Here is a 21,112-nt window from a genome sequence, read left to right as displayed (position 1 = left end):
TTTCCTTTAGTCCCTCACAGATTGAATTTAATGACTGACCTGCTGTCGTTAGGCAGTGCTCCTCATCACTGTTATCCTGACAGTTGTCCTGGCCATTGCACAAGAAGCTTCGGTCTATGCAGTGGCCATTTTGACACTTGAAGCGAGCCTCTGAGCACACCAGTGGGTTGCCTGTTAAAAATGAGTCAGTTCACAGGTTAGGTGTCGAGCACAAATACAACACTACAGCAAGGCAAACAGCTTTATCAGTGAATATGAAAAACAAGCTGACTCAAAGGCAAATAAAAAGGAGCAATTTAGTTTTTGATTACTATATTCATCCCATCCCTCCCGGAAGCGCTTTAATATGTTTATAAATGGCAGAATAATAACATAGGTATTAAGTTCTAATGGGAATTTTCAGGAAAGAAATTAAACATCAAGAACGGCATGAGATTGATGTAGGTACCCTGATAAAATTCAAATTCAATTCATATAAAATAACAACAATAACAAAAAAAACAACTTAAAATCCTGCCCGGCACTTCCATTTCATTTCCTGACACTTTCTGGTGTTGTCTTTGATCTAGCTTCTGAGAAATTAGGAAGAATCAGCTTGTGAGAAGATCCAGATAATTAAACAGTGGTGAAACGGTATGTGCAGAGACTGTGGAGCAGAGCGCCATTTAAATGGATAGATTAGATTTGTGAGCACAGGCCTGCAGGCTCAGAATATAGTTTGACAATGGTGACTGATTGCCTCGATACAAGAGCTCAAACGGGAATGTCAGGAGAGGGTCACATAAGGACAAAATATATCTAGCAATGCAGATTACATGAATACTTTACAGTATATTGTTCTGCAATCCCATAAAGAAAGGGATTACTAGACTAAAACGCAACGTTAAGGTGTGGTTCAGATGGGGTAGAGCAGTCACTAATTTATCAGAGGTACAGTAGTTCAATGCCCTGTCTGGGGGATGGTTATTCCATTGTAAGGGAGTCCTCCTCCATAAAATGACTGGGTAACTGTCCTTCTGGGGTTTATTTTCCCTTCTCTCTCTCTTTAGCTCAGCTTTCTTAAGAAAAGTAAAAATCTGTGATTTTGCTATACAGCCTTTGACTGCAGTTCATCTCGGCTCCACTCGAGTTCGAGTGTATTCGGTTTGCCTCGGCTCCACTCGTGTTCGAGTGTATTCGGTTTGCCTTGGCGCCACTCGTGTGAGAAATCGGAAAATCTGTTTGACTTCCGAGGAATTTTAAACTCCCCTTTTTTGGTCAAAAACGGAGTTGTTTGAGAACCGAGGTTCCACTGCACTATGCAAGTACAGTTCAATTTAAGGTGGAGTCAGGAGATACAATAATTAAAAAAAAGAGTTTATGTACTGCATTCTTTATATTAAATGTGTGGGGGGTTTTTAGCCTTCGGAAAATCACTGTACAAAGTTCATCTTTATCAGCAACATCTTCTCAATTTGTTCTTCACAGTGGAACACAAACTGAGATAGGAAATGGAGGGGAAAAGCTTTACTCACACGAGAAGAGATTTAAAAAGCCTTAATAGGTTTCCTCACACAATTATAATGATCTCCACTGACGACATTTTGAATTGCCAACATGCACAAGATACTCAGCTTTTTTTGGGTACTCGATAATGTAAATTTCTATCTTAAATATGCACTACAGTTTAGTAGGGACTTCCGTGGTGTGATGTTATAAGTGTCACAAATGAAAAACAGAAACTGATGCATCAGCGTTGTTCCAGTTGATCTCTGGTTTAGATTACAAACTAGCATATTCTATGAACCGCTGACTAAAGAATGAATAAACGGACTCAAATCTAAAATTTGATAGACTGGACTGTCTCTTTAATTGCCTTTAAGTGCATAATCATGACTAAACCCACAGCAAGCTAAATGACAAACAGTAAAACTACAGTGTAAACTGTTATGACAGGAAACAGTAGATCATTAAACAGACTATAACTTCTCGTGGCCACGGTATGAGACGAATTGCTGCTGTTTTTTGCAGCGTGAGACTCACTGCAGTTCTCCTCGTCACTTCCATCAGGACAGTCGCTGAATCCATTACAGCGGAAGCGTCCGATGATACAGTGGACACCATTAGCGCAGGCAAAGAATGTAGGGGCACACTTGGACCTGACCTTGGCTGAGGACAGATGAAAGGTTGGGGGGGGGGAGGACACAGGAACAACGGATTAATCTATGGGCAACAGGGGAGTGGAGCCAGCAAATATGTATGCCATTAAATCAATTTTAATGGCAGAAATAACCTTAGCTAGGACGCACACTAGACGGAAGAGTGCCACGAACAAGGAAGGCTATGGTCTCTTACATTTAGAAATTATAATAATGAAACAAAGAAACCTGCATGTCCTAAATTAAAACAGCCACTCATTCAACCATTAACAATTATATGAGAGATTGAAAGAGTCAAAAAGCTGCTGTGTTACAGGGCTCAATCCATTTTAGAATTACCATCTGCATATGAATGTTTTCTGGAAGTGCAGGATTAGGTGACCAGAGAGGATAAACGTCAATGACAGACATGAGGGATGGTATTCGGATCCTGCTATTGATCAGCCTAAGAAGGCTACCGTTGAAAGGCCTGAGACTGAATGGCAACTCTGCAGATTATCAATGCATTGCTTCCTACATTTAGCAGAAACCCTTTAATTCAAACACATTGATCTGGCAGGTTGAGAAAAACAGATAGGAGGCAGATGCAAGCAAAGACTTCAGAAAATAAAGGAACCCTCTTTATCAATCACCGTGCAGCTAAAAGCCTGATGCCGCTGAAAAAAAGAACTGAGAAGACTTTGGAGCACAGCCATTACTGTTTGAAGTGTATTATAATGAGCCTCTTCTGTGGATAATATGGTATATTTCCTCAAATATCTGTTGGTCTACTCTGGTCTCTTTTAAAGGGGATATATTATGAGAAAAAAAAATCACTTTTCCCATGTTTCTTAGCTCATATTTTTCTTGGTTTTTGGGTCATTACCAACCCCAAAACTGAGAAATTAAGCTTCAGAGGACAGAAGAACAGTGGATAAAGTTTACTTTTGGTAGTATTGTTCCGGCTAAAACTGGCAAAAATATTTTAGCGTGCTAAACACTTCGCGCCTGACTGTTTTAATAACCTTGGGCAATATAACGCTGGACTAGCTACGGAACTTTATCTCAAAGAAGGAGCACTACAATCTGTGGGACAGACGCTGTCCTGCAGCATCCCTTTGAAATTTGAAATGAGACACAAATATGTAAACATGTAGCTCTTGCTGCTTCTATTTGTAAGCATGGTTACTGGAGACAATCTACAACTGGCCAAATGCCATTATTAAAAACTCAAAACGATGTAAAAGCAAACACACTCAAAAACACGGGAGGGGGGGGGGTTATGGTGAGAGGGCACACTCGACATTTCAAAGCAAGCCACCCGACGGTATCAGTTTTTATTTCTCCTTTCTGAATGCAATGTGTGGAATTGGCCTGGTTGGCATTGTGCCGTCTCAAATGCCAGGGGCACACATTTCCCCCTCTACATATATTGTAGTCATCTGATTTATGAGCTCTTTCAAGCTGCAGCGATTATGTGCAGAAAGGGGGGGGGGGGGGGGGGGCACAACCACAAGGGTTTGGATGAAATGTAATCCGCTGAATGCACAGGGAAGCTGGGGTATATTTCTGTATCTATAGTCTGGGAAGCCTTTGTTTACCTGGACAGCAGAGGTCTTACCCACCCAAAGCTCATTTTGCATGGTATATTGAATTCATTATAGGCTAGGGAGGCAGACAAACAGACTTCAAGCTGTCACATATAAAGGAATAAAATACAAATACAAACTGCTCTGGAGGAGGGGGGGGGGGGGGCTGAAATGCATCTGGTTCAACACAAAGGCAACGGCATCCATCATTCTCAATTTGGATTTATTTCGTTTGTCCAGGACTTCCGTTCTATTTCTGGATCCCTTTGTTTTGTACCCACCTCTTTTGGAGAGCTCTAATTCACTTCCTCCCTCACCTGAGTCCTCATTACCACTTTTCCTGCTGGCAGCATCCATTAAACCCAGGGCTGCGTTCCAAGTTGGATCAAAAAGTCACATGAAGGGCAAGCTCCAAGGGGGACATTTGTTGGATGACAGAGACAGTGCTTGTTGGACATACATGGTTAATTCACTTAGCTATATTTTGGAGGGTGCATCAACCTCCCCAGAAGCCGAAAGAGCCAATAGATGAAAAATTAATCAGAAAGAGCAAAGCGAGGGGAAAGCGATGGCAGCAACACAAACTCAAAAGGCTTCCATTAATGATCTATGAATGTGTCCCGTTTCCTCGCAGTTCTTCAAATACCAATGTTAATCCCTGTGTGTGGAATCATTTCATCACCTCTTCCTCAATGTGCAGCCTGTAACCATCCATTTTATCAGTTTGAGTTTTTAGTTTCATGCCAGCTTTTTCCTCTCTTCCCTATGCCTTTGTAGAAGTTGTTGACGATAAGCAAGCAGGGTGTTGGGCGCCTTCCAAATGTGGTTGCACTGTTCAGCTGAGCAGCACAAATGAGAACGAATGAGGTGAGCTGTCGAGTAGATTCCTTGAGGTAAGACTATCACTGGGAGAAAAAAAAGGGGCTGGATCCTAGTAAAACACAGTTGGATGCAAAAATGGACACACATAAACACATGGCAAACAATTTCTTAAACAATGGAATAAACACATACCATGCACACCTTGTGCCTATTTTGAAATCTGCTATGTTTTGTTGTTTATGTTGTCTTCATAGACTATTATTAAAAGATATTTCACTGTTTTTATTACAAAAAAAAATCTGTTTTATTTGCTTTCATTTTATGTATTTTTGAACAAAACAATCTCCGATATCCCAAAGTTATAGGCAGAGCAGGGAGTCTAGCACCATGGTATATTTTTGGTTACATCATTTGTTGCTCTAACGGGAAGCTGAAAGTGAATAACGATAGTATCTTCTTTACACCATTTGAATCTCCTTTCATCTGCGTTCGGATGAAAGACTCTGGACGACTTCGGCATTCACGCTGGGCTAAATCCACTGGCAGAACTTCTGCTGCAGAATAGCACGCTTTGCTCCCCCTCCCCCCCTATCGCTAAGCTCCTCGCAACATTTTCTTTCTCTCCTTAGCTCCCCAGAGAACAGAATAATTTATTTGGCATGGGTCATGACGGGCTTGCATGATTGAGAGTGAAACGGTGTGGAAACAGTAGAGGAAGACACTAATAAGAAAGGAAACAGCAGGCAGTGAGAACAGAGGCTCGGGAAGAGTGGATACTGCCGAAGACATTAAAAAGGTCTTGCTGACCTTGCTGAGCATTTTGGAGAGACGGAAATCAATAGGTGATGCAGTCAGGGTTTAAGCAAGAAGGGGAAAAGGCATTTTCAGTCCGCGGGGCTTGGGGTTCAAAATGCTCATTGCTTACATGTCATTGTCTAACCCTGGCATATTGGTTGTGCAGTTTAACAACATTTTGTGTGCAGGAAGAGGCACTGCAACTCTACGCCATTTAGTTGTGAAGCCATCAAACGCCATCCTAGATGCTCGTCTACAATATGGCAGGCACATGTGCAAAACATCAGTAATACTTGAACAACCTATTGATTAAAAAAATAAAAGAAAGCGACGAAGGGTGCATGCTCCAAAAGCCGCCAGTGTTCTGTCTGATAATAACCCTGCTGCAATACTCATCGTAGAAACTAGCGCGCTACTAAAATTGACTTATATGAGGCGGTACAGCTCAGCGTTATATTGTAAAAGGATAAGCTTTCGCTTTTCCTCTGAAACATTTTTAACTATTGATTGGACATCCTTCAATCTTACTGATAAACTATAGCAGACTATTAAAATCCATCCCAGTACCTCGGCTTTAATTACACCAATGGAGCAGTCAACCATTGAGGACATGGCATGCACCAGTAACACTCATATTATTGCACAATATCCTCTTACTTTTTAGTTCTGTTTTTCTCTATTGATAGTTTTTTGAATATGAATATTCAAAAAGTTCTGTTTTTCTCTATTGACAGTTTTTTCTCTCTGGACAGGGGACATATAACCCAAACAAACCCAGAACTGTTCCAACGTGAGTCCAGATAAATTATCCAGATCCCAGTGCTTTTAGTTGCTGCACATGGCGTTCTACTAAACATGCTCACAGTAACACAAAGATAGGCAAAGCAGAGACTCGATATAAAATGCTGCAGGCAAGGTCATTTAGAGGCCATTTACATGGCAACTGTTTCACCCGAAACATTTTACGTTTTGCTGAATTGTGGGCATTTGCATACATGAAAACAGCATTAACCGAGACTGGAAACAGGATGTAGTGTCAGAGTAAAGAGGCAAGATGCAACTAATCTAGTAAAAACGCAGTCTCATCCCCGCCTCACATATACCGCTTACAGTTCCAGCCATGTGTGCATTCGGAGATAGCCTACTATGGCCAGAACAACAAAAAGCAATGTCTGACTCTGGTTTAGTCATGCTGCTCAAATGATGATTCTTTTTCTCTTTCTACCCAAATGCTTTTCTGTCCCCTCTGTCTTTGATACTTCTCGCTTTATGCAATATGCCCACTCACCCTTTTTGCCCCACTATGAATCTCTCTTCTGCTCATACTCTACCCAGACAAGGGCAAAGAGGCTAATCCTGGCTCTGAGGCCCAGTACGCTCAGTCAGCTTTCCTCCCGCGCTCCTCTGTCAGAATCCATTTGGTCTAACACACTCCCAGGCTGTCATTATGGACACCAGAGAGCAGGGTGGTGCTCTGGACCTCTTTGTTTGAATAATTAGTCAGCAGCCTGTCTCTGAAGATCCTTCAGACCTGCCAACACATACAGGAATAGCCTCATCTAAAATTCAGCTAATTTCCTATGCAGCTCAGTAGAGGTTATTCTCCATTAAAACAAATTGGACTTCATATACATGATCCTGGCCTCGTTTAGGAGGACTTTAATTCAATAAAATGCATCTTTAATCCATTCCAAAGATTGGAACAGGAGATACTGACTCTTCTTTCAGCCCAGACCATTATTTTAGAGCCAGTGAACTGACCCTTGTGCCGGAGGGGACTGGGAGAACAAACAAACACGAGAGGAGCAGCAGGGCTTAAGAGCAAAGGAGAAGACGTTCTGTTCTAGATGAATAAACATGCGCTGTTTGAGAGGCGGTTGTTGGCCTGTGAGGCGCAGCAGGTTAGGATGCATCTACACTAAGTAAATACACAAAGAACAGATGCAAACAGCATTATGTCATTCTCTTCTTTTAACTTCCACGGCCAACGATAGAACTAGGTCAACACCTTGCCAGCAAAAAAGTTTTCAAAGTTAAGCAACCACCGAACTAAGTTTATAATAATAAAGTATGACTCAAGGAAAAAAATAAAAAAGTGACGTTTTGGAAGATACAATTCAGTGGTTGAAATTAGCAGCATTAGTGAGGTAATTCTGAATAAAATGTTATTTAATATGGCTCATGTTGTGCACTCATTCGTTCATGACCACGTCTGATGAATCAACAGCAGTTTACACTCAGATCAGTGAAAGGGGCGATCTGGTGCTATTGCAGAGGGTCACAGTGTACTAGTATTTCAATTAAATGATTATTCTAATTAAAGGCCTGATATTAAATGACAGTTTTAAGGTTAACATTGTAAAACAAATATGAAATCAAAGTCACCTTCACCCCGTGCAACTAGGTTGCTGTGAAAATAAGAAATATTGAATATTTTTTTTTTAAGTTTAACAATTGCAAGCAAATATTCAGAATACTAAACATTGAAGAACAAAATTTGACAAAGGTCAGAGGCAGATGAACCTGCCCCTCACGGCGCCCTTTTGTACCTCCATTAAGGCCCACTTTACTGTGTAGCAACAGCTCTACGATGCTATTATTTTTAGCACCACCTCCATTGCAGTTCCAGTCGAGTTGAGCAGGTGCTAAAAGGTCAGCGAAACATTACAGACCACTGAAGGGTCAATGCCTGGCAAGCATGAAAAATCCTGCACGACACAAATCAATGGCCGTTACACTCAAACGGTCAGCGATGTAAACAGCCGTGACTCGCAGACGGCCCTCTATTGGATGGCTGATCAAAGGATCACAACAGGCAGGCGAGAGTTGTTGTGTTGGAGACTACACGACAGCGGTTTTGTGCGGCATCCAACGCCCTTGAGGTCCTGTAATGGAAAATGGCCTGCAAAAAACAAAACAAAAATACCAAGCCAGTCAAGTTGAGAGCCGGTAGTAGTGGAAATGCGGCTTTAGCTGACTGTGTGTGTGTGTGTAAAGGAGGTGTCTAATAAGAATCGCCTTGGAAAGAATTCAGTGCCGCAGTCGTAGGGCATCCAGGAATTGTGTCCCCCCTTCTTCTTTCTCCCTCTCTAACTAGTTTGTTTACCTCTCCTGTCTGTCTGTCTGTCTGTCAGAATCCCTCATGGAGCCAGAGGCTGTCTGGAGATTTCTGTGAGCAGTCGCCGGTGATATCAACTGACAACTACCTATCTATTCGAGGATAATAAGGCCCACTTATGCCAGTGTAAATAATGTAGACGCTGACATACACAAATAGATGTCTGACAACCAGACAGGCAGGATGAGTGTGATGCTTTACGATAACTTGCTTTTATGTTCAGCGGCATGGCAGGCAGTTTTAAAAGTGAAAGTACGCAAGGTCGGTCTGTATGTGTGTACTGGCTGAAGAGGACATAACTATATTGAAAAACTAGTTTGCCTTTTCCCTGAACTGCCAGTAAGAGACGGGCACTTTATTTGGCAAGGGATTATCTGGTATTAAAAAATCTCTTCGAGAAGAAGGTTATGATTTTTCTAATTACAGACCACTGAAGGGTCAATGCACGGCACAAATCAATGGCCGTTACACTCAAACGGTCAGCGGCGTGAACAAGCCTCTGTGAAATTTAAAAGTCATATTGTGAACTAGAAAAGCACTCAGAGAGCACAGACCTCCGCCAAGCAGCTAATTTCCCTTGTCATTGGCTTTACACCGTCCACATGGTGATCTGGATCATCATCATCATCAAAAGGTTCTAAATTGTTCTTGGTATCTTTATGCACCAACCATGAAAAGTACAATTGAATCAGAGTTGTTAAATTTTTTAACTGATTTTAATCCATAAATGATGTTTTCAATGTTAAAATAAATAAAAGATTCCTGACCTCATTCTGGATCAGATCCAGATGAAATTCGGTGGTGAGCTAGAGGTACCCCCCTGCCCACCACCCTACATGACTGTCAAATTTCATAAACATCGGTCAATAATCAACCAAGATATTGAGAAACAAATTTTAAAGCTCCATTGTCTGCAATGTTAATGACAATTTCAAGGTGACTCATAATCCAGGATCTCTTCCAAATCATCACTAAAATGTAATCCCTAGTAGAAATCTGCACGCAGTGGTATTCCTGCATGCAGCAGAAACCCTCCTTTTCTCTCAACACGTTATCTGGCTTTATTACATTAATCTGTGCCAATGGACTGAAACAAAAAGTCTGAAGCGCACTTACGGCAGCCTTTCTCGTCGCTCCTGTCAAAGCAGTCGGGCAGTCCGTCACACTGCCACCCACCCGGGACACACTTTCCATCGCCGCACATGAAATTTCCAGGAATGTTGCACTCTGTGGTGAAGTTATTCCCTGGGAGCAGCTGGCTCTCTGATGGATAAGCAGATAAAATGATGGAGGGGAGACAAGAAGAAACAGAACAGAATATTAAAATCACACTCCATAAAAAAAACATTAAAACAGGCAGAGGAAATCAGTCAAGGTTACCGTTGTCTCCATTCCCAAGATGCAGGTCGTGGATTCAGATGCACGGATACACAGAGACCACAAATAAACACACTCAGCAGAAAGTGCGAGGCGTGAGCTAGCGAAGGGTGTTTCAAGTTTCTGCAGTGCAGCTGTGGTATAATGGGCTGGAATGTGAAACGTGGCCCTTTGCCTGAAGTTTGACACTGTGCAGCAAGAGATTTAGCTTGTAAACAAAAGCATACGGCAGTAACGAGGAGCCTCAGACAGTCAGAGGGAGCGATTTTCATGCTGCAGAGCTAAAGTTGGGAGCGTAGGAGTACTGGACTTTCAAGCCTTACATGATTGTGTGGTTAACAAGTAAAGTGATTTCTTGCATAGATTCAGCTATGAAGAGTTCCTGTGATGGAACAAGCAGGTTTAACGACTGATTAGAAATGTGAGGCTTTAAAGCCCATCTCATTCATTAATCTTTTGTCTTAGCTTTTTTTTTTTTTATATATAAATTGTATTAAAATATTTTAAGCGTGACTCTAGTATACTTGTGGTTTATCCTGGTGTATGACGTGCCATTATTGTCAGAGAAGACGTTAGACAGGACGATAAAGCAGTCCCAAAAAGATTGTCGGTGCTACCATGGAGCTCAACACCCCCCAGAATCCGTGAACACAGCAATAAGCCGCAAATGCAAACCAGACCATTGGCAAAGGCATTCAAAGACATGGGCCAGGGGGGCAGTGGTGTTTTACAGAGAGCTGAAAGATGCTAAACTCGCCAGAGCTGGCACTGTGGAGATTACTGGGTGGAGATGCAGAGCAGCAGAGGTGGTTCTGCAGGCAGGAGAACCGTCATGGCCCCCGTCTTAACGGTGCAGGTGGGAGTGGCGACTGGAGGCAGAACTAGACTGAGATCTTTTCCAAACCCTCCCACTGACATCGACAAAACGAAAAGTGGAGCAACTGTTTGGACGGGGGGAAAAAGACACGAGAGCAATGATGGAGGAGGAAAGGATTGGAAGGATGGCAGTAACGGTTCAAACAGAATCTGCGGTCCAGGTGGGATGAAGCCATGGGGCTTCCCTCATGAGCGTCACCTTCATCAAAGCCAGGCCATAAACAGGAATACATTGCATCTCATGGAGGACTGAGAAGCAACAAAATTCCCTACAGCACATTGCAGCCACTATTTTAACAGCGGATATGGTTCTGATATCAGATTCTGCAAGACAAATCCTTTGTCCTCGAGTTGACAGCGCAAAGGGAGGACCACCTCTTAGAGGCCAGTCAGAGGAAACTCCCCAAACATGATGACTGCAGCCAAAGCAACGCAGCTGGAGACCAGGATGCAAGTAGAGGGTAGAATGTCCCAAGACATTGCAGTACATATTTGTGTTAATGTTGATGTCTTTTCAAAGTGCTCATAGAAACACAAGCATGCAACATATTTCCTTTGTTCAAAAGATATGGGGTTTCTTTTCGGGGGAGAAACACAAACAGAAAGCGTTAACTTTGGAATATTTCTGGATTCTAAATGGGAGCTTGCAAGTTGCGCACACTTGGTTGATATTCACATGGTCGATACAGAGAGTTCCCAGAGTGCACCTTAAATAACAGGCACAGATATAATCTGTTCTTACATTCTTCTTCTCTTGTTCCCATTATTGCAGCAGGCAACCAAATCCTCTGTTAAACAAGACAGCAGCACCTTCTAACGCACAATGGGGATGATGCAATCACCCCTTTTGTGCCTTGCAACATCGACAAGGGCAAATGAGGCAGATTCAAATAATGAATTCATTATTTTCTGTCCATCACTGGTGGACGGCAACCATTTCTGAAGACGTGCGATGCATTTTTGTACATTCTAGAGATCATTACAGTCATAAAACAAGAGATTTTTCTTTCCCCGACTTTTCATTCAGTTTGAGCCTGCGAGTTATAATATTCAATTAAATACATTTGCAGAGACCATTTGTTGCAGACCGCTCTTTACCACGGTGAGCAACTTGTAACGGTCGTTTTACTTTTTGCATTATCCGTCTGTGAAATCAGCAGTCCCGATTACCAACCAGATTGTTAGTTCCTCTTTTGCAGGCTCAACGCATCTCATCACTTCTGATCATCGTGTCGATAGAGTGAGGAGGTTTGTGCGTACCCACCAAGGTACTGTAACAAACAGGCTCACCTTGGTGGAAAGCCCCAGGACAATTATGCAAAGTTGCGCTACTGTATACTGTTGTTGTGTCATTGTGGTCAGACAATATGTGAAGGAGAACTAGAGGAGATAAGGCAGGGATGGAGCTGGATACTCGTCAATCTGGGGGAATATACAGGTCCATTACTGAGGGTAAACACGGACTATACGCTAGTGCATACTCTTTCTTTAGATCCACCCTTCTCTCACTGTCCACTGTGACTGTGTTGTCGATTTAGACTGGATAACTTCCAGACATAAAATGAATACCTTTCAAATTGGCATTCATATTTTCTGTTTAGTTGGCAGAATAGCAAAGGAAAAACCAAAATCCGGTCCTTTATGTAATATTGTGGGGTTATTTTTTTAAATGGTTGCATTACTGTTGTATTTTCGGGCCAGATCACCCACGCTTACATGTACATGCGCGCAAAACTCAGATTTAAAACGAGCATGTTCCTTCTTTGGCAGTGTAAAGAGCCTTGTAGCTGGGCGTGGGAAGACATCGTGTTTCATCTGTGGACCAGCTCAATTCAATTTTCTACATTCCAAATTTTCCTGAGGGGGACAGCATTGACAAGCAAGCTGCTGATTGATGTCTGTTTATTTGTGCCAATTCTTTAAGCTTGTAAGTGTGCCTGGCAGGTGTATTGTTATTGAGCAGCCATTTAATTTAGACTTTGACCGGCACTTCAATTCCAAAAAGCCACTTATGGCTCGACTGCTGTTAAACAAGTTGGCGTATCCCCCCTGGCGTTTCCAAAAACATTGTCGAACAACTGTGTCAGTGTGTGACACATCCTTTGGTGAGCCTGCAGAAGCTAGTTTTATTTTCAAAGAGCAACCTTAAAAGAATAGTTAAATAATAACAATTGTATAAAAAATGCAACTAAACTTTTCGGGCCATTTTCTGAATAAAACGATTATTATGAGGCTCATCCAAAAAAAAAAAAAAACATTTCCATGAAAATGAAATAATCTTTTTTTCCCCCAAAATAAGCACCAAACAAAAAATTAATTAGGGTCAGACAAACATACCAACAACTCATTTATATGTCAAGAGGATAATTATGAAATGGTTTGGCTCTCATGCAAGTAATTTTGTATTTTATTTTTTAAGGTAAAAAAATGTGGCTCAGTTGACTATAGAGCCAGTCGTCCAGCTCTACCAACTGAGGTCAGCGGTTCAAATCTCAGCTCCGTCGGTCCACATGTCGAAGTGTCCTTGGGCAAGACACTGAACCCTAAATCTGGCAGCACCTTGCATGGCATGGTGCAATTCCAGCCTCGAATGCCACCCGAAACAAGTCCTATTCTCTGTGCATGATAAGTCAGTGCTCTATAACAGCTGTTAGCGTTAGGGATGTCCCGATCCGATCACGTGATCAGAAATCGGGCCCAATCACATGCTTGCAGACTCGATCAAAATCGGACTTTAGCTCCCGATCAGTACCCGCATATATATGGATCGTTGTTATCATTACTTTTTATCAGATCTGGAGTTACACGGTGGAACAGAGTGCGGCATGACATCAATTCCTGTGACACAATTGGTTGAATGCTGGCAAAACATGGAAGCAGCTTGAAGCCAGTCGCGCGAGTATGTCTGCGGTGTAGAAGTATCTTGAAGAGGATGCCCTCAGTAAGACACCATATGCATAAAACAGTCTCAGATGAATTATGTGAATTCCAAAGGAAGCTAAAAAGAGCAAGTTGAATCACAATACAGCCTGACACACACCAGCAGGAAGGTGCTTGTATTGGTGTGTGTGCGTAGAGATACCCTCCCCCTGATTGCGCTCCGCACGTCAACGCTCTCCCTCTGTCGCCTGCATGAGTCGAAGAAGAAGAGCAGCGTAGATTTCACCACCTTAGTATAAGGAATGCAAGATCTTCCCATAAACCACACAATGTGGGAACAATTCTTCAACAACAACCAGAGAGAGGCTCATTCTCAAGCAGATCACAGCGCGGGGGTCAGCACTCCCAGGTGGGGACGCCAGCCCAATCACCCTGCATGCATCTGGAGAGGAACAAACAGTGGATCAGAAGAGTGTCCTTTCTAGAGCCAGAGGCTGGATTAGCCACCATCCCAGCAGGATAAAAAAAGGCCATTGTTTGGATTTGGGACTAAGCATTTGCTGTTGAACAGAATAAGGACACAGACTCTCAAGGTGGAAAGTCAGAGTAAATTTCTAAGGGAAGGAAGTCCAACACACTGGTTGGTTGTACTGTACGAATGGACTGTCAGTATTGGCACCAGTGAAAGTAACATGTTTGACAGTTTGTGAAATGTATTTTCATTCTTTCCTTATGTAGTGACTGGACAGAAAATGAGGACAGTGTGGTGAAATATTTGTTATCTCAAAGTGTTCATTATACAGAACCTCTTTTCCTTCTGCTTTTGGACCTGCTCTTTTGAGTTCAACTCAAACAGTGTCGGTTTCCTAAATCGTGCCTGAGGAAAGGAGCACTTCCCAACCTTGTTAAGCTTGTGGCTTTACACGGTAATATGAGAGAAAAGCCTTTATTTCCTCTAGTGTCCCTTGTAATATTCTGAATACACACAGACACATGCATGCTCCATACAGAATTAAGCAGGCTGAACTGCATGAATTTGCCTGAAAGGCTGGATGAGGCTTTCTGGTGTTTGAAATGTCTACCAAGCTTTACGGTGCTATACCACATATATTGACGCATAATGCACTTTACAGAATGATGAAGCGTCTGTGCTTTGCAGTTGTTTTAGCCACCATCACATTGTTGCCCTTCTGCAATGAGGCAAGTGCTCAGTTCTTCACTTCTCTGATGAGACAGTGGCCTCTTGCATTCAGTGCACTGCATCATTTGCTGTGCAAAAAACACCTTGATAACAATATGAATCAAGTGTAAAATGTCTTTAAAGTCAAACATTTTAGCAGATGTTATCAGTGACTGGAGGGCATCTAAGGGAGGGCACACAAAAGACTCAGCCTTGTTTAAGAGGTTTTATTATTGATGGTGCATCTGTGGTCTGAAATAATACAAACCTAGTTAGAGTGAGATGGAGAGAGAGAGGCAATGAGAGAAAGCGAGCAACAGTGAAAGAGAATACCAGCTTGCAAATTCAAAGTCATGCCAGAAAGCCAAGTCAACAGCTGTTAGCTGCTAGAGATGTGAATATTTCAGAAAGATTTCAGAGTGGGTGGATGCATAATGTAGAATAGCTGTAAGTTTAGAATGAAACCTCTGTTGGTCAAATAACGATGGTTGCAAAAACATATATTAACACATTTAAATACAAACATAACTGCAACCTGGAGGAGACAATAAATGAATGTTTCTTTTCTATGAATGGAGCTTCAGACAGTTGCTGCGTTACATGCATACGGTACGTATTTAAAGGAATCTATTCAGGTAATTATACCCCTGAAGCTATAGTAATCACATTCTCTCTTATGGAGCCAGAAAAGGTTAATGGTGGCATAAAAATGCAGATTTTTCATGAAAGCATGCATCACATGCACACAGCTCTTTGGCACCACGAGCAAAATGCTTATTGCTTCATTAGCTACTGCCTTATTGTTCTTTATTAAATTAGCAGCTTCTCCTTTATCAAATAGTCCTTGTAAAGACTGCCCTTTGGACATTTGCAACGGTGGCTGCCCAAATTAGCCTGATTTGGCTACGCAAAACCAGATTAATCAGTCTCCCAGTAATCTGGGATCACAGATTGCATTGTGCCTATAAAACTGTGGGATTTGGCTTTTGATGAGTCCATCTGTAATTAAATTATAATGCAGATCAAAATGTAAATGCATTACAAAGCAATTCAATGGTGACAAAGTATGGATTATTAGGGAAGCAACTGTCAATCCAATCCTCTAGGTTTATTAACTTTATTTTGGGATTACCTTCACATAAAGGAGGTGAAAGTGGTAAAGGCAGTGATTAAAATTGATATTTAGAAATTTGAGCTGAGGGGAAATTGCTCATAAAACAGCTTTTTCACACAGATCTACAAGAATCACTCCCCTCCCTGCACCTCTTTCATCATGCAGGTGACTATTGCAGCACAAACCAGAACGCAACACACACCGTTCGTCCTCCACCGTGCTGTGAGACCCCTTGCTGAGCAAACTGTCTTTTCCACAGAACTGGCTAGATAATGAAAAATGGTGCAGAAGGCTGCACAGAGTGAAGCTGCCCATGCTGACCTTATGTTACATCTCTGAATATTGCGTTTTCCAGTACGTTTTTAGCTCACACTGTGCACTGGGTGCGAAAGGAGGAAAACAAAAAAATAATTCAATTAAAATCCTTGTTGAGAAAAAGCAAAGCTTATATAAAGTGAACAAAAAGGCAGCTGAGTTTTGTAAAAGCAGAAAATGGCCCACAGGAACTCAAATGTCATAAGAGGTGTGACAGTTGGCAGTTAATTTAAATTCATAAATCAAAAGTTCAAGTGATGAAAAATACAATTTGCACGTGCAAGATGATGGAGCACGGTGGGAAAGATGTGCAGTCGCAGAGAGTAGGGATGACATAGTTGAAGAGAGGAGGAAGAGACGTAGCTCCTATTCAAAAAGTTGCCCGAGTGAAGACAGAGAGACAAAAATTATGAAGGTAGCGTTGAATGAAACAGGTACAGGCCAGATAATGAAAAATGTCAGCCAAACCACCAGGGCAACTAGAGCAATGGAGGAAAAGAAAGGGAACACCAGAAGACATAAAGGCGAGTGAGATAGAGATGCTACATAAAAGAGAAAGGGTAACGGTCGGGGAGATGACGGAACGTTACAACAGGAATTTCAGCAGAATGCAGATGAGCAGAAAGCGTGCTCGTGGTCCTTTGTGTGTGTTCTCTACGTTTGCGTCCGCTTTCTTGTCGACCAAACCAAATGGCAATGAGTCAGATGGATACTTTGATCCTGTCAGATAGATGCTGCACGAGGAGTTTCTATCATGGAACCCAATGTAATTAAAAGGTCATTCCAATAAGGTATCGGTTTTATGTGCTCTCTCTCTAAAGGCCAGCGCCAACACAAAGGCATATTTGACAGTACAAGACATGAACAATGGATAAGAAAGGTCACAGGTGCAATGTTTTCAATTTCCACCCAACTGTTAAAATACGGTCAGGCCGCTGAGTGCATCTCACTCTACCGCCTAGCTTTTCTATTTTCTGGTGTATGCTGCAAAGTGGAGCGCACAAGAGCTTTTTCGTTGTGCGTTTTTCTGTGTATTTAGAATGTTTTCAGGTGTATGTCTGTGTACATCATTACATGATCACTGCAGCGATGGCCCCTCTTGTGTCTTCTGGTTGCTGCCTAATTCATCTTCCCTGGTCTGGCTTCAACCTTCCCTCTGCTGCACTCAGACCCTTTAACTCTGTTGTACTCACACAGGGGCATAGACATCTCTGCTGTCATGGTAACAATAATAAGTAGTCTCAGAGATGCTCCCACATGCACAGGCTTCATGTTCCGACAGCCAGCCGTGCCGCTCTCACCTGTACTACATTGAATGCTGTTACAAATGAGATCCAGACACAAGCTCGGCGCAGCAGCTCTTTGACACCTCAAAAACATCGACTGTCACCGTTCTCAAAACCTGCAATTGGTGCTTGCGGCCATTGCTTCCCTTTCAGACGCAGTGAGTGTACACTGTAATTGATCGGGTGACTGCCCCATGCACCAGTCTGCATCAGCAATTAGTGCCATTCACTTGAGTTCTCCATCAATGGCACAGCTGGTGGTGGTGGGTGGGTGGGTGTAGGCGGTCTGACAGACACTCTACTTAAAGTGCACAAGACCAGTAAAGACGACAAACCAAATGGAAACAAATGGTGACCTCTAAATGCCACTCCCACTCTTTGGGCATGTTTCGTTACATTTCCTTTTTTTTTTGTCATGCGAGTTTATGGTCAGAAAATTGGATTTGGTTTCAAAAGTGTCTTCAACTGACCTTAAACTAGGTCAGTTGTTGACCGTGTGAAGACAGCTTGCTCTCAATTGCTTTTTGGTCGAAATAAAAGGTTGAAATGAATGGAGAAAAAAAATTGCTTCACGTTCCCGTGTAAGTGTTTTCATGTGTGATGCATTTTGGTGTGTGTGTGTGTGTGTGTGTGTGTATGAGTGCAGTGAAGAAATCGGGTGATTGCAGAGGTCAGTGAAGGAGAACGTTATCGCAAACCATCATGATCCTCCATCGGGAGAGATGAGCTCCTGACCCATGGCGGACGAAGCGGAGATGAGAATCATTGAGTGAAACGTGTAATTCTTAAATTATGGATCAGAAAGATCACCTTAATCGCATGACTCAGCAAAAACTGTAAAGGGGTTTATATGCACTGAACTCTGAAATTGAATTTTAGTTTCTCTCTTATTGATCAACTCCCAACATTACCCGACTTATCATTGTTTAGTTGAAGCAGGTCATTCTTGCCCCGAGGGCAAGGGATGGCCAAGCAGATATATTGCCCTGTGCAACAATGAAATCAGTCAAATCTTGCGCCTGAAGCTTCTCATTAGAGCGAGCTGCACTGAGATGGACTCAATTACCATCGCTGGACCCTGGTAAGCCTAATGCTGCTGGCCCAATAATGACCAGAACTTCCTGGCCTCTCCCTGACTCCACAACTCAACCGTATTCACTGACACCCCCACAGCGCTTTCCCTGCTCTTCCTAGTTCAAAAGAGCAGTTGGGTTTGTGCTTTTCAGAGACCCTCATCAATCTTTAGTATTCATTGAACAAGAGAAAATAATGCATTTTGTGGACTAGTGCAGGCTGCTGCCAAGTCCACGGCTAGTGAGGAAGCAGCATTGAGGCAATTAACAGGGGCTTTACATTTGATTGTGCCTGGCGAGACTGCGTCAGTAAACAGCAGGCAGCGTCAGCTGATTAGTTTCTGTGAAGATGAGCGCCTCGTCTCCCCTGGTCCCTGTCCAGGAGAGGATTACCCTTTATCCAAATTGTGAATGTATACGCTGCATGTTAAGCATGCACAGACACACACACACACATATATATATATATACAATGACTAGAACGCAAGTTCTCTGTTGGCAAGAACTGAACCAGGGCAATTGAAGGGCGTGACCAATTGGAGTGGGGTATGATGGAGATGAAGTCGTGTCTCCTCCACATTAACTTCCAGCTTCTGCACCACTTCACCTCTTCTCCCTCTAACAGGGAAATTATCCATGAATCCACTTCATGAGCAGATTTGAAGGTATTTAATAAATTGGAAATTCAATATTCATATGAAGAGGTCTCGTGTCAAAGCTCCGAGATTAATTGTGACAAACAGGCAGTTATCTCAAGTCAACTGAATTGAGATAACTGCAGTACCGGTAGCTCAGTTCACTTACTACGTTTTCCACCGTAGTGAAGATCAAACGGTTCAAAGGCTTCCACAATTCTCCTGCAACATTGTATTCTCTCTTTGTTCCTTTACTTCCTGCTTCAAATCACAAAGATAAATCTTTCTCTTCCAGACCAGCGTGTCTCCATCTCCACATCTTGAACATCTGCTCCAGAAGGCAGGCTTTGTAGGTCATGAGGCAGTCCCAGCTTCGTTGGTGTTCATCGGTGTGTTCAGTTATTTGGTGGATGTTCAATGGTGCCATGGCGGCTTCTAAAGCCAGTGACTATTAATACATTTTATGACTTACATAATAAATTCTGATATTTTTTCAAGATTAATTCGAATAATATGACTAATTCTAAAGTTTGTCCTGTCGGTGGCGCTAGAGGACAGGTCATGGTTTCATTAATATTTATATATTTAGACACACAAAAAGAACTCCAGGCACAAAAACTACAACAATATTTTGCAAATCATTTTCTGGAGGTCAGATTGACCCCAGGGATAATATTTGAGGATAATAGGAGGATTAAGTCCAGAGATTTTCAGTGTGTGAGGATGCAATTATTGTTGGAGCACTCCACTGGTTCTGTAACCTAGACGTCAATGGAAGGATGAGCAACGATGAGACCTCTTAGAATGAGGTAATGAATCACTTGCAATAGTATCAATAGTACTACAAATACAGAATGCGATCCTCACACTTAAAAGGACTCAGATTACTGTCAAAAGGTTACAGAGTAACAACTTGTTCAGATGAGGACAGAACATTCAGTGTGGTCTGTAAATCACTGACATTTCACACTCTGTGGCACATCAATTAAAGGCCCGACTTCCACTCCGCTAAATGTCTTGTTTCATGGGCCAGCATTTCTTTTGTGGTATTCTCCGACTTAAAGTTTACCCCTCAGCTCTTAAGCAACCCCGAATACCAACAAAGTTCTCTGCAAAATATATTAGAACCAAGTGACACCTCCATTGCTATTAAGACAATTTGCATATTTATCACAGGAGACACTGACTGTGCACGCTAGAGAGGAAAGCAAGGAAAACAAATGTCTGCGAGATTGCAATGAAAAGCACGTCTGGTCGAAATCGCTTTTGATTAGATGTTTGGAAAATTGCATCTAATTACAGTGTGTGTGCGTGTGTGTGTGTGTGTGTGTGCGTGTGTGGCTGGTGGATGGAGTTGGGCCACTCGTTGGAATGATGGAAATGTCAGAGTGAAATTGCAGCTAGAAAAAGACTCTGCAAGTGGCTCGAGATGTTTCTCCATGGAGGATTCGGTGCAGCATAATCACCACCACAGGTATTTTGGCAGCTGCACATACATTTGCTTTGATGAAAATAAAAAAGCAGCTAATTAAAAGTGCAAATCATTGCTCTGTAAAGATTTCCAGGATCACCTTGTCCGCATATTCCTCAAAGCTTACAGGCTTCAAGCTCGTTTCTAGTCATCTACACTTTCTCTCTCAGGCAATGAGAGATCAATTATTTCAAAGGACAAATCAAAGTCACATGAAGATCCAAACATGAAATCAGATGTGCAACCTAATGCTTGGCCGACACACACCGGATCGGCTGCACCGATGTTGTTGACCCATAAGGTAGAGAGTCTGTTTGATTTGACAGAGGGACTAAAATAGCCCTTCAGTGTCCACGCTGCGGCGACCAGAGCGGCAGCGAGACGCAGCACAGCGAACGACTGCTGATCACAGGTGACGAGCGGCGAGCCAGCTGTCGCTCTGCCAGGGCCTATCCTCTAACAGA

General features: G+C 42.4%; 1 protein-coding gene across 1 annotated transcript in view; it reads right to left on the bottom strand.

The window, feature by feature from the left end:
- The window catches only part of ldlrad3 (low density lipoprotein receptor class A domain containing 3), a 28,184-nt gene extending 18,351 nt beyond the window's left edge, over positions 1-9,833 (bottom strand). Inside the window, exons 1-4 of the mRNA XM_068738891.1 lie at positions 9,822-9,833; positions 9,558-9,704; positions 2,023-2,143; positions 40-171 (exon numbers count right to left, since the gene is read on the bottom strand). Coding sequence (XP_068594992.1) covers positions 40-171; positions 2,023-2,143; positions 9,558-9,704; positions 9,822-9,833 — 412 coding nt within the window. The remainder of the gene's footprint in view (positions 1-39; positions 172-2,022; positions 2,144-9,557; positions 9,705-9,821) is intronic.
- Between the last annotated feature and the right edge of the window lie 11,279 nt (positions 9,834-21,112).

This window comes from Brachionichthys hirsutus, chromosome 5 (genome assembly GCF_040956055.1).
Source record: "Brachionichthys hirsutus isolate HB-005 chromosome 5, CSIRO-AGI_Bhir_v1, whole genome shotgun sequence".
NCBI classification, from domain to species: domain Eukaryota; kingdom Metazoa; phylum Chordata; class Actinopteri; order Lophiiformes; family Brachionichthyidae; genus Brachionichthys; species Brachionichthys hirsutus.
This window is presented reverse-complemented; position numbering and strand designations above follow the sequence as displayed.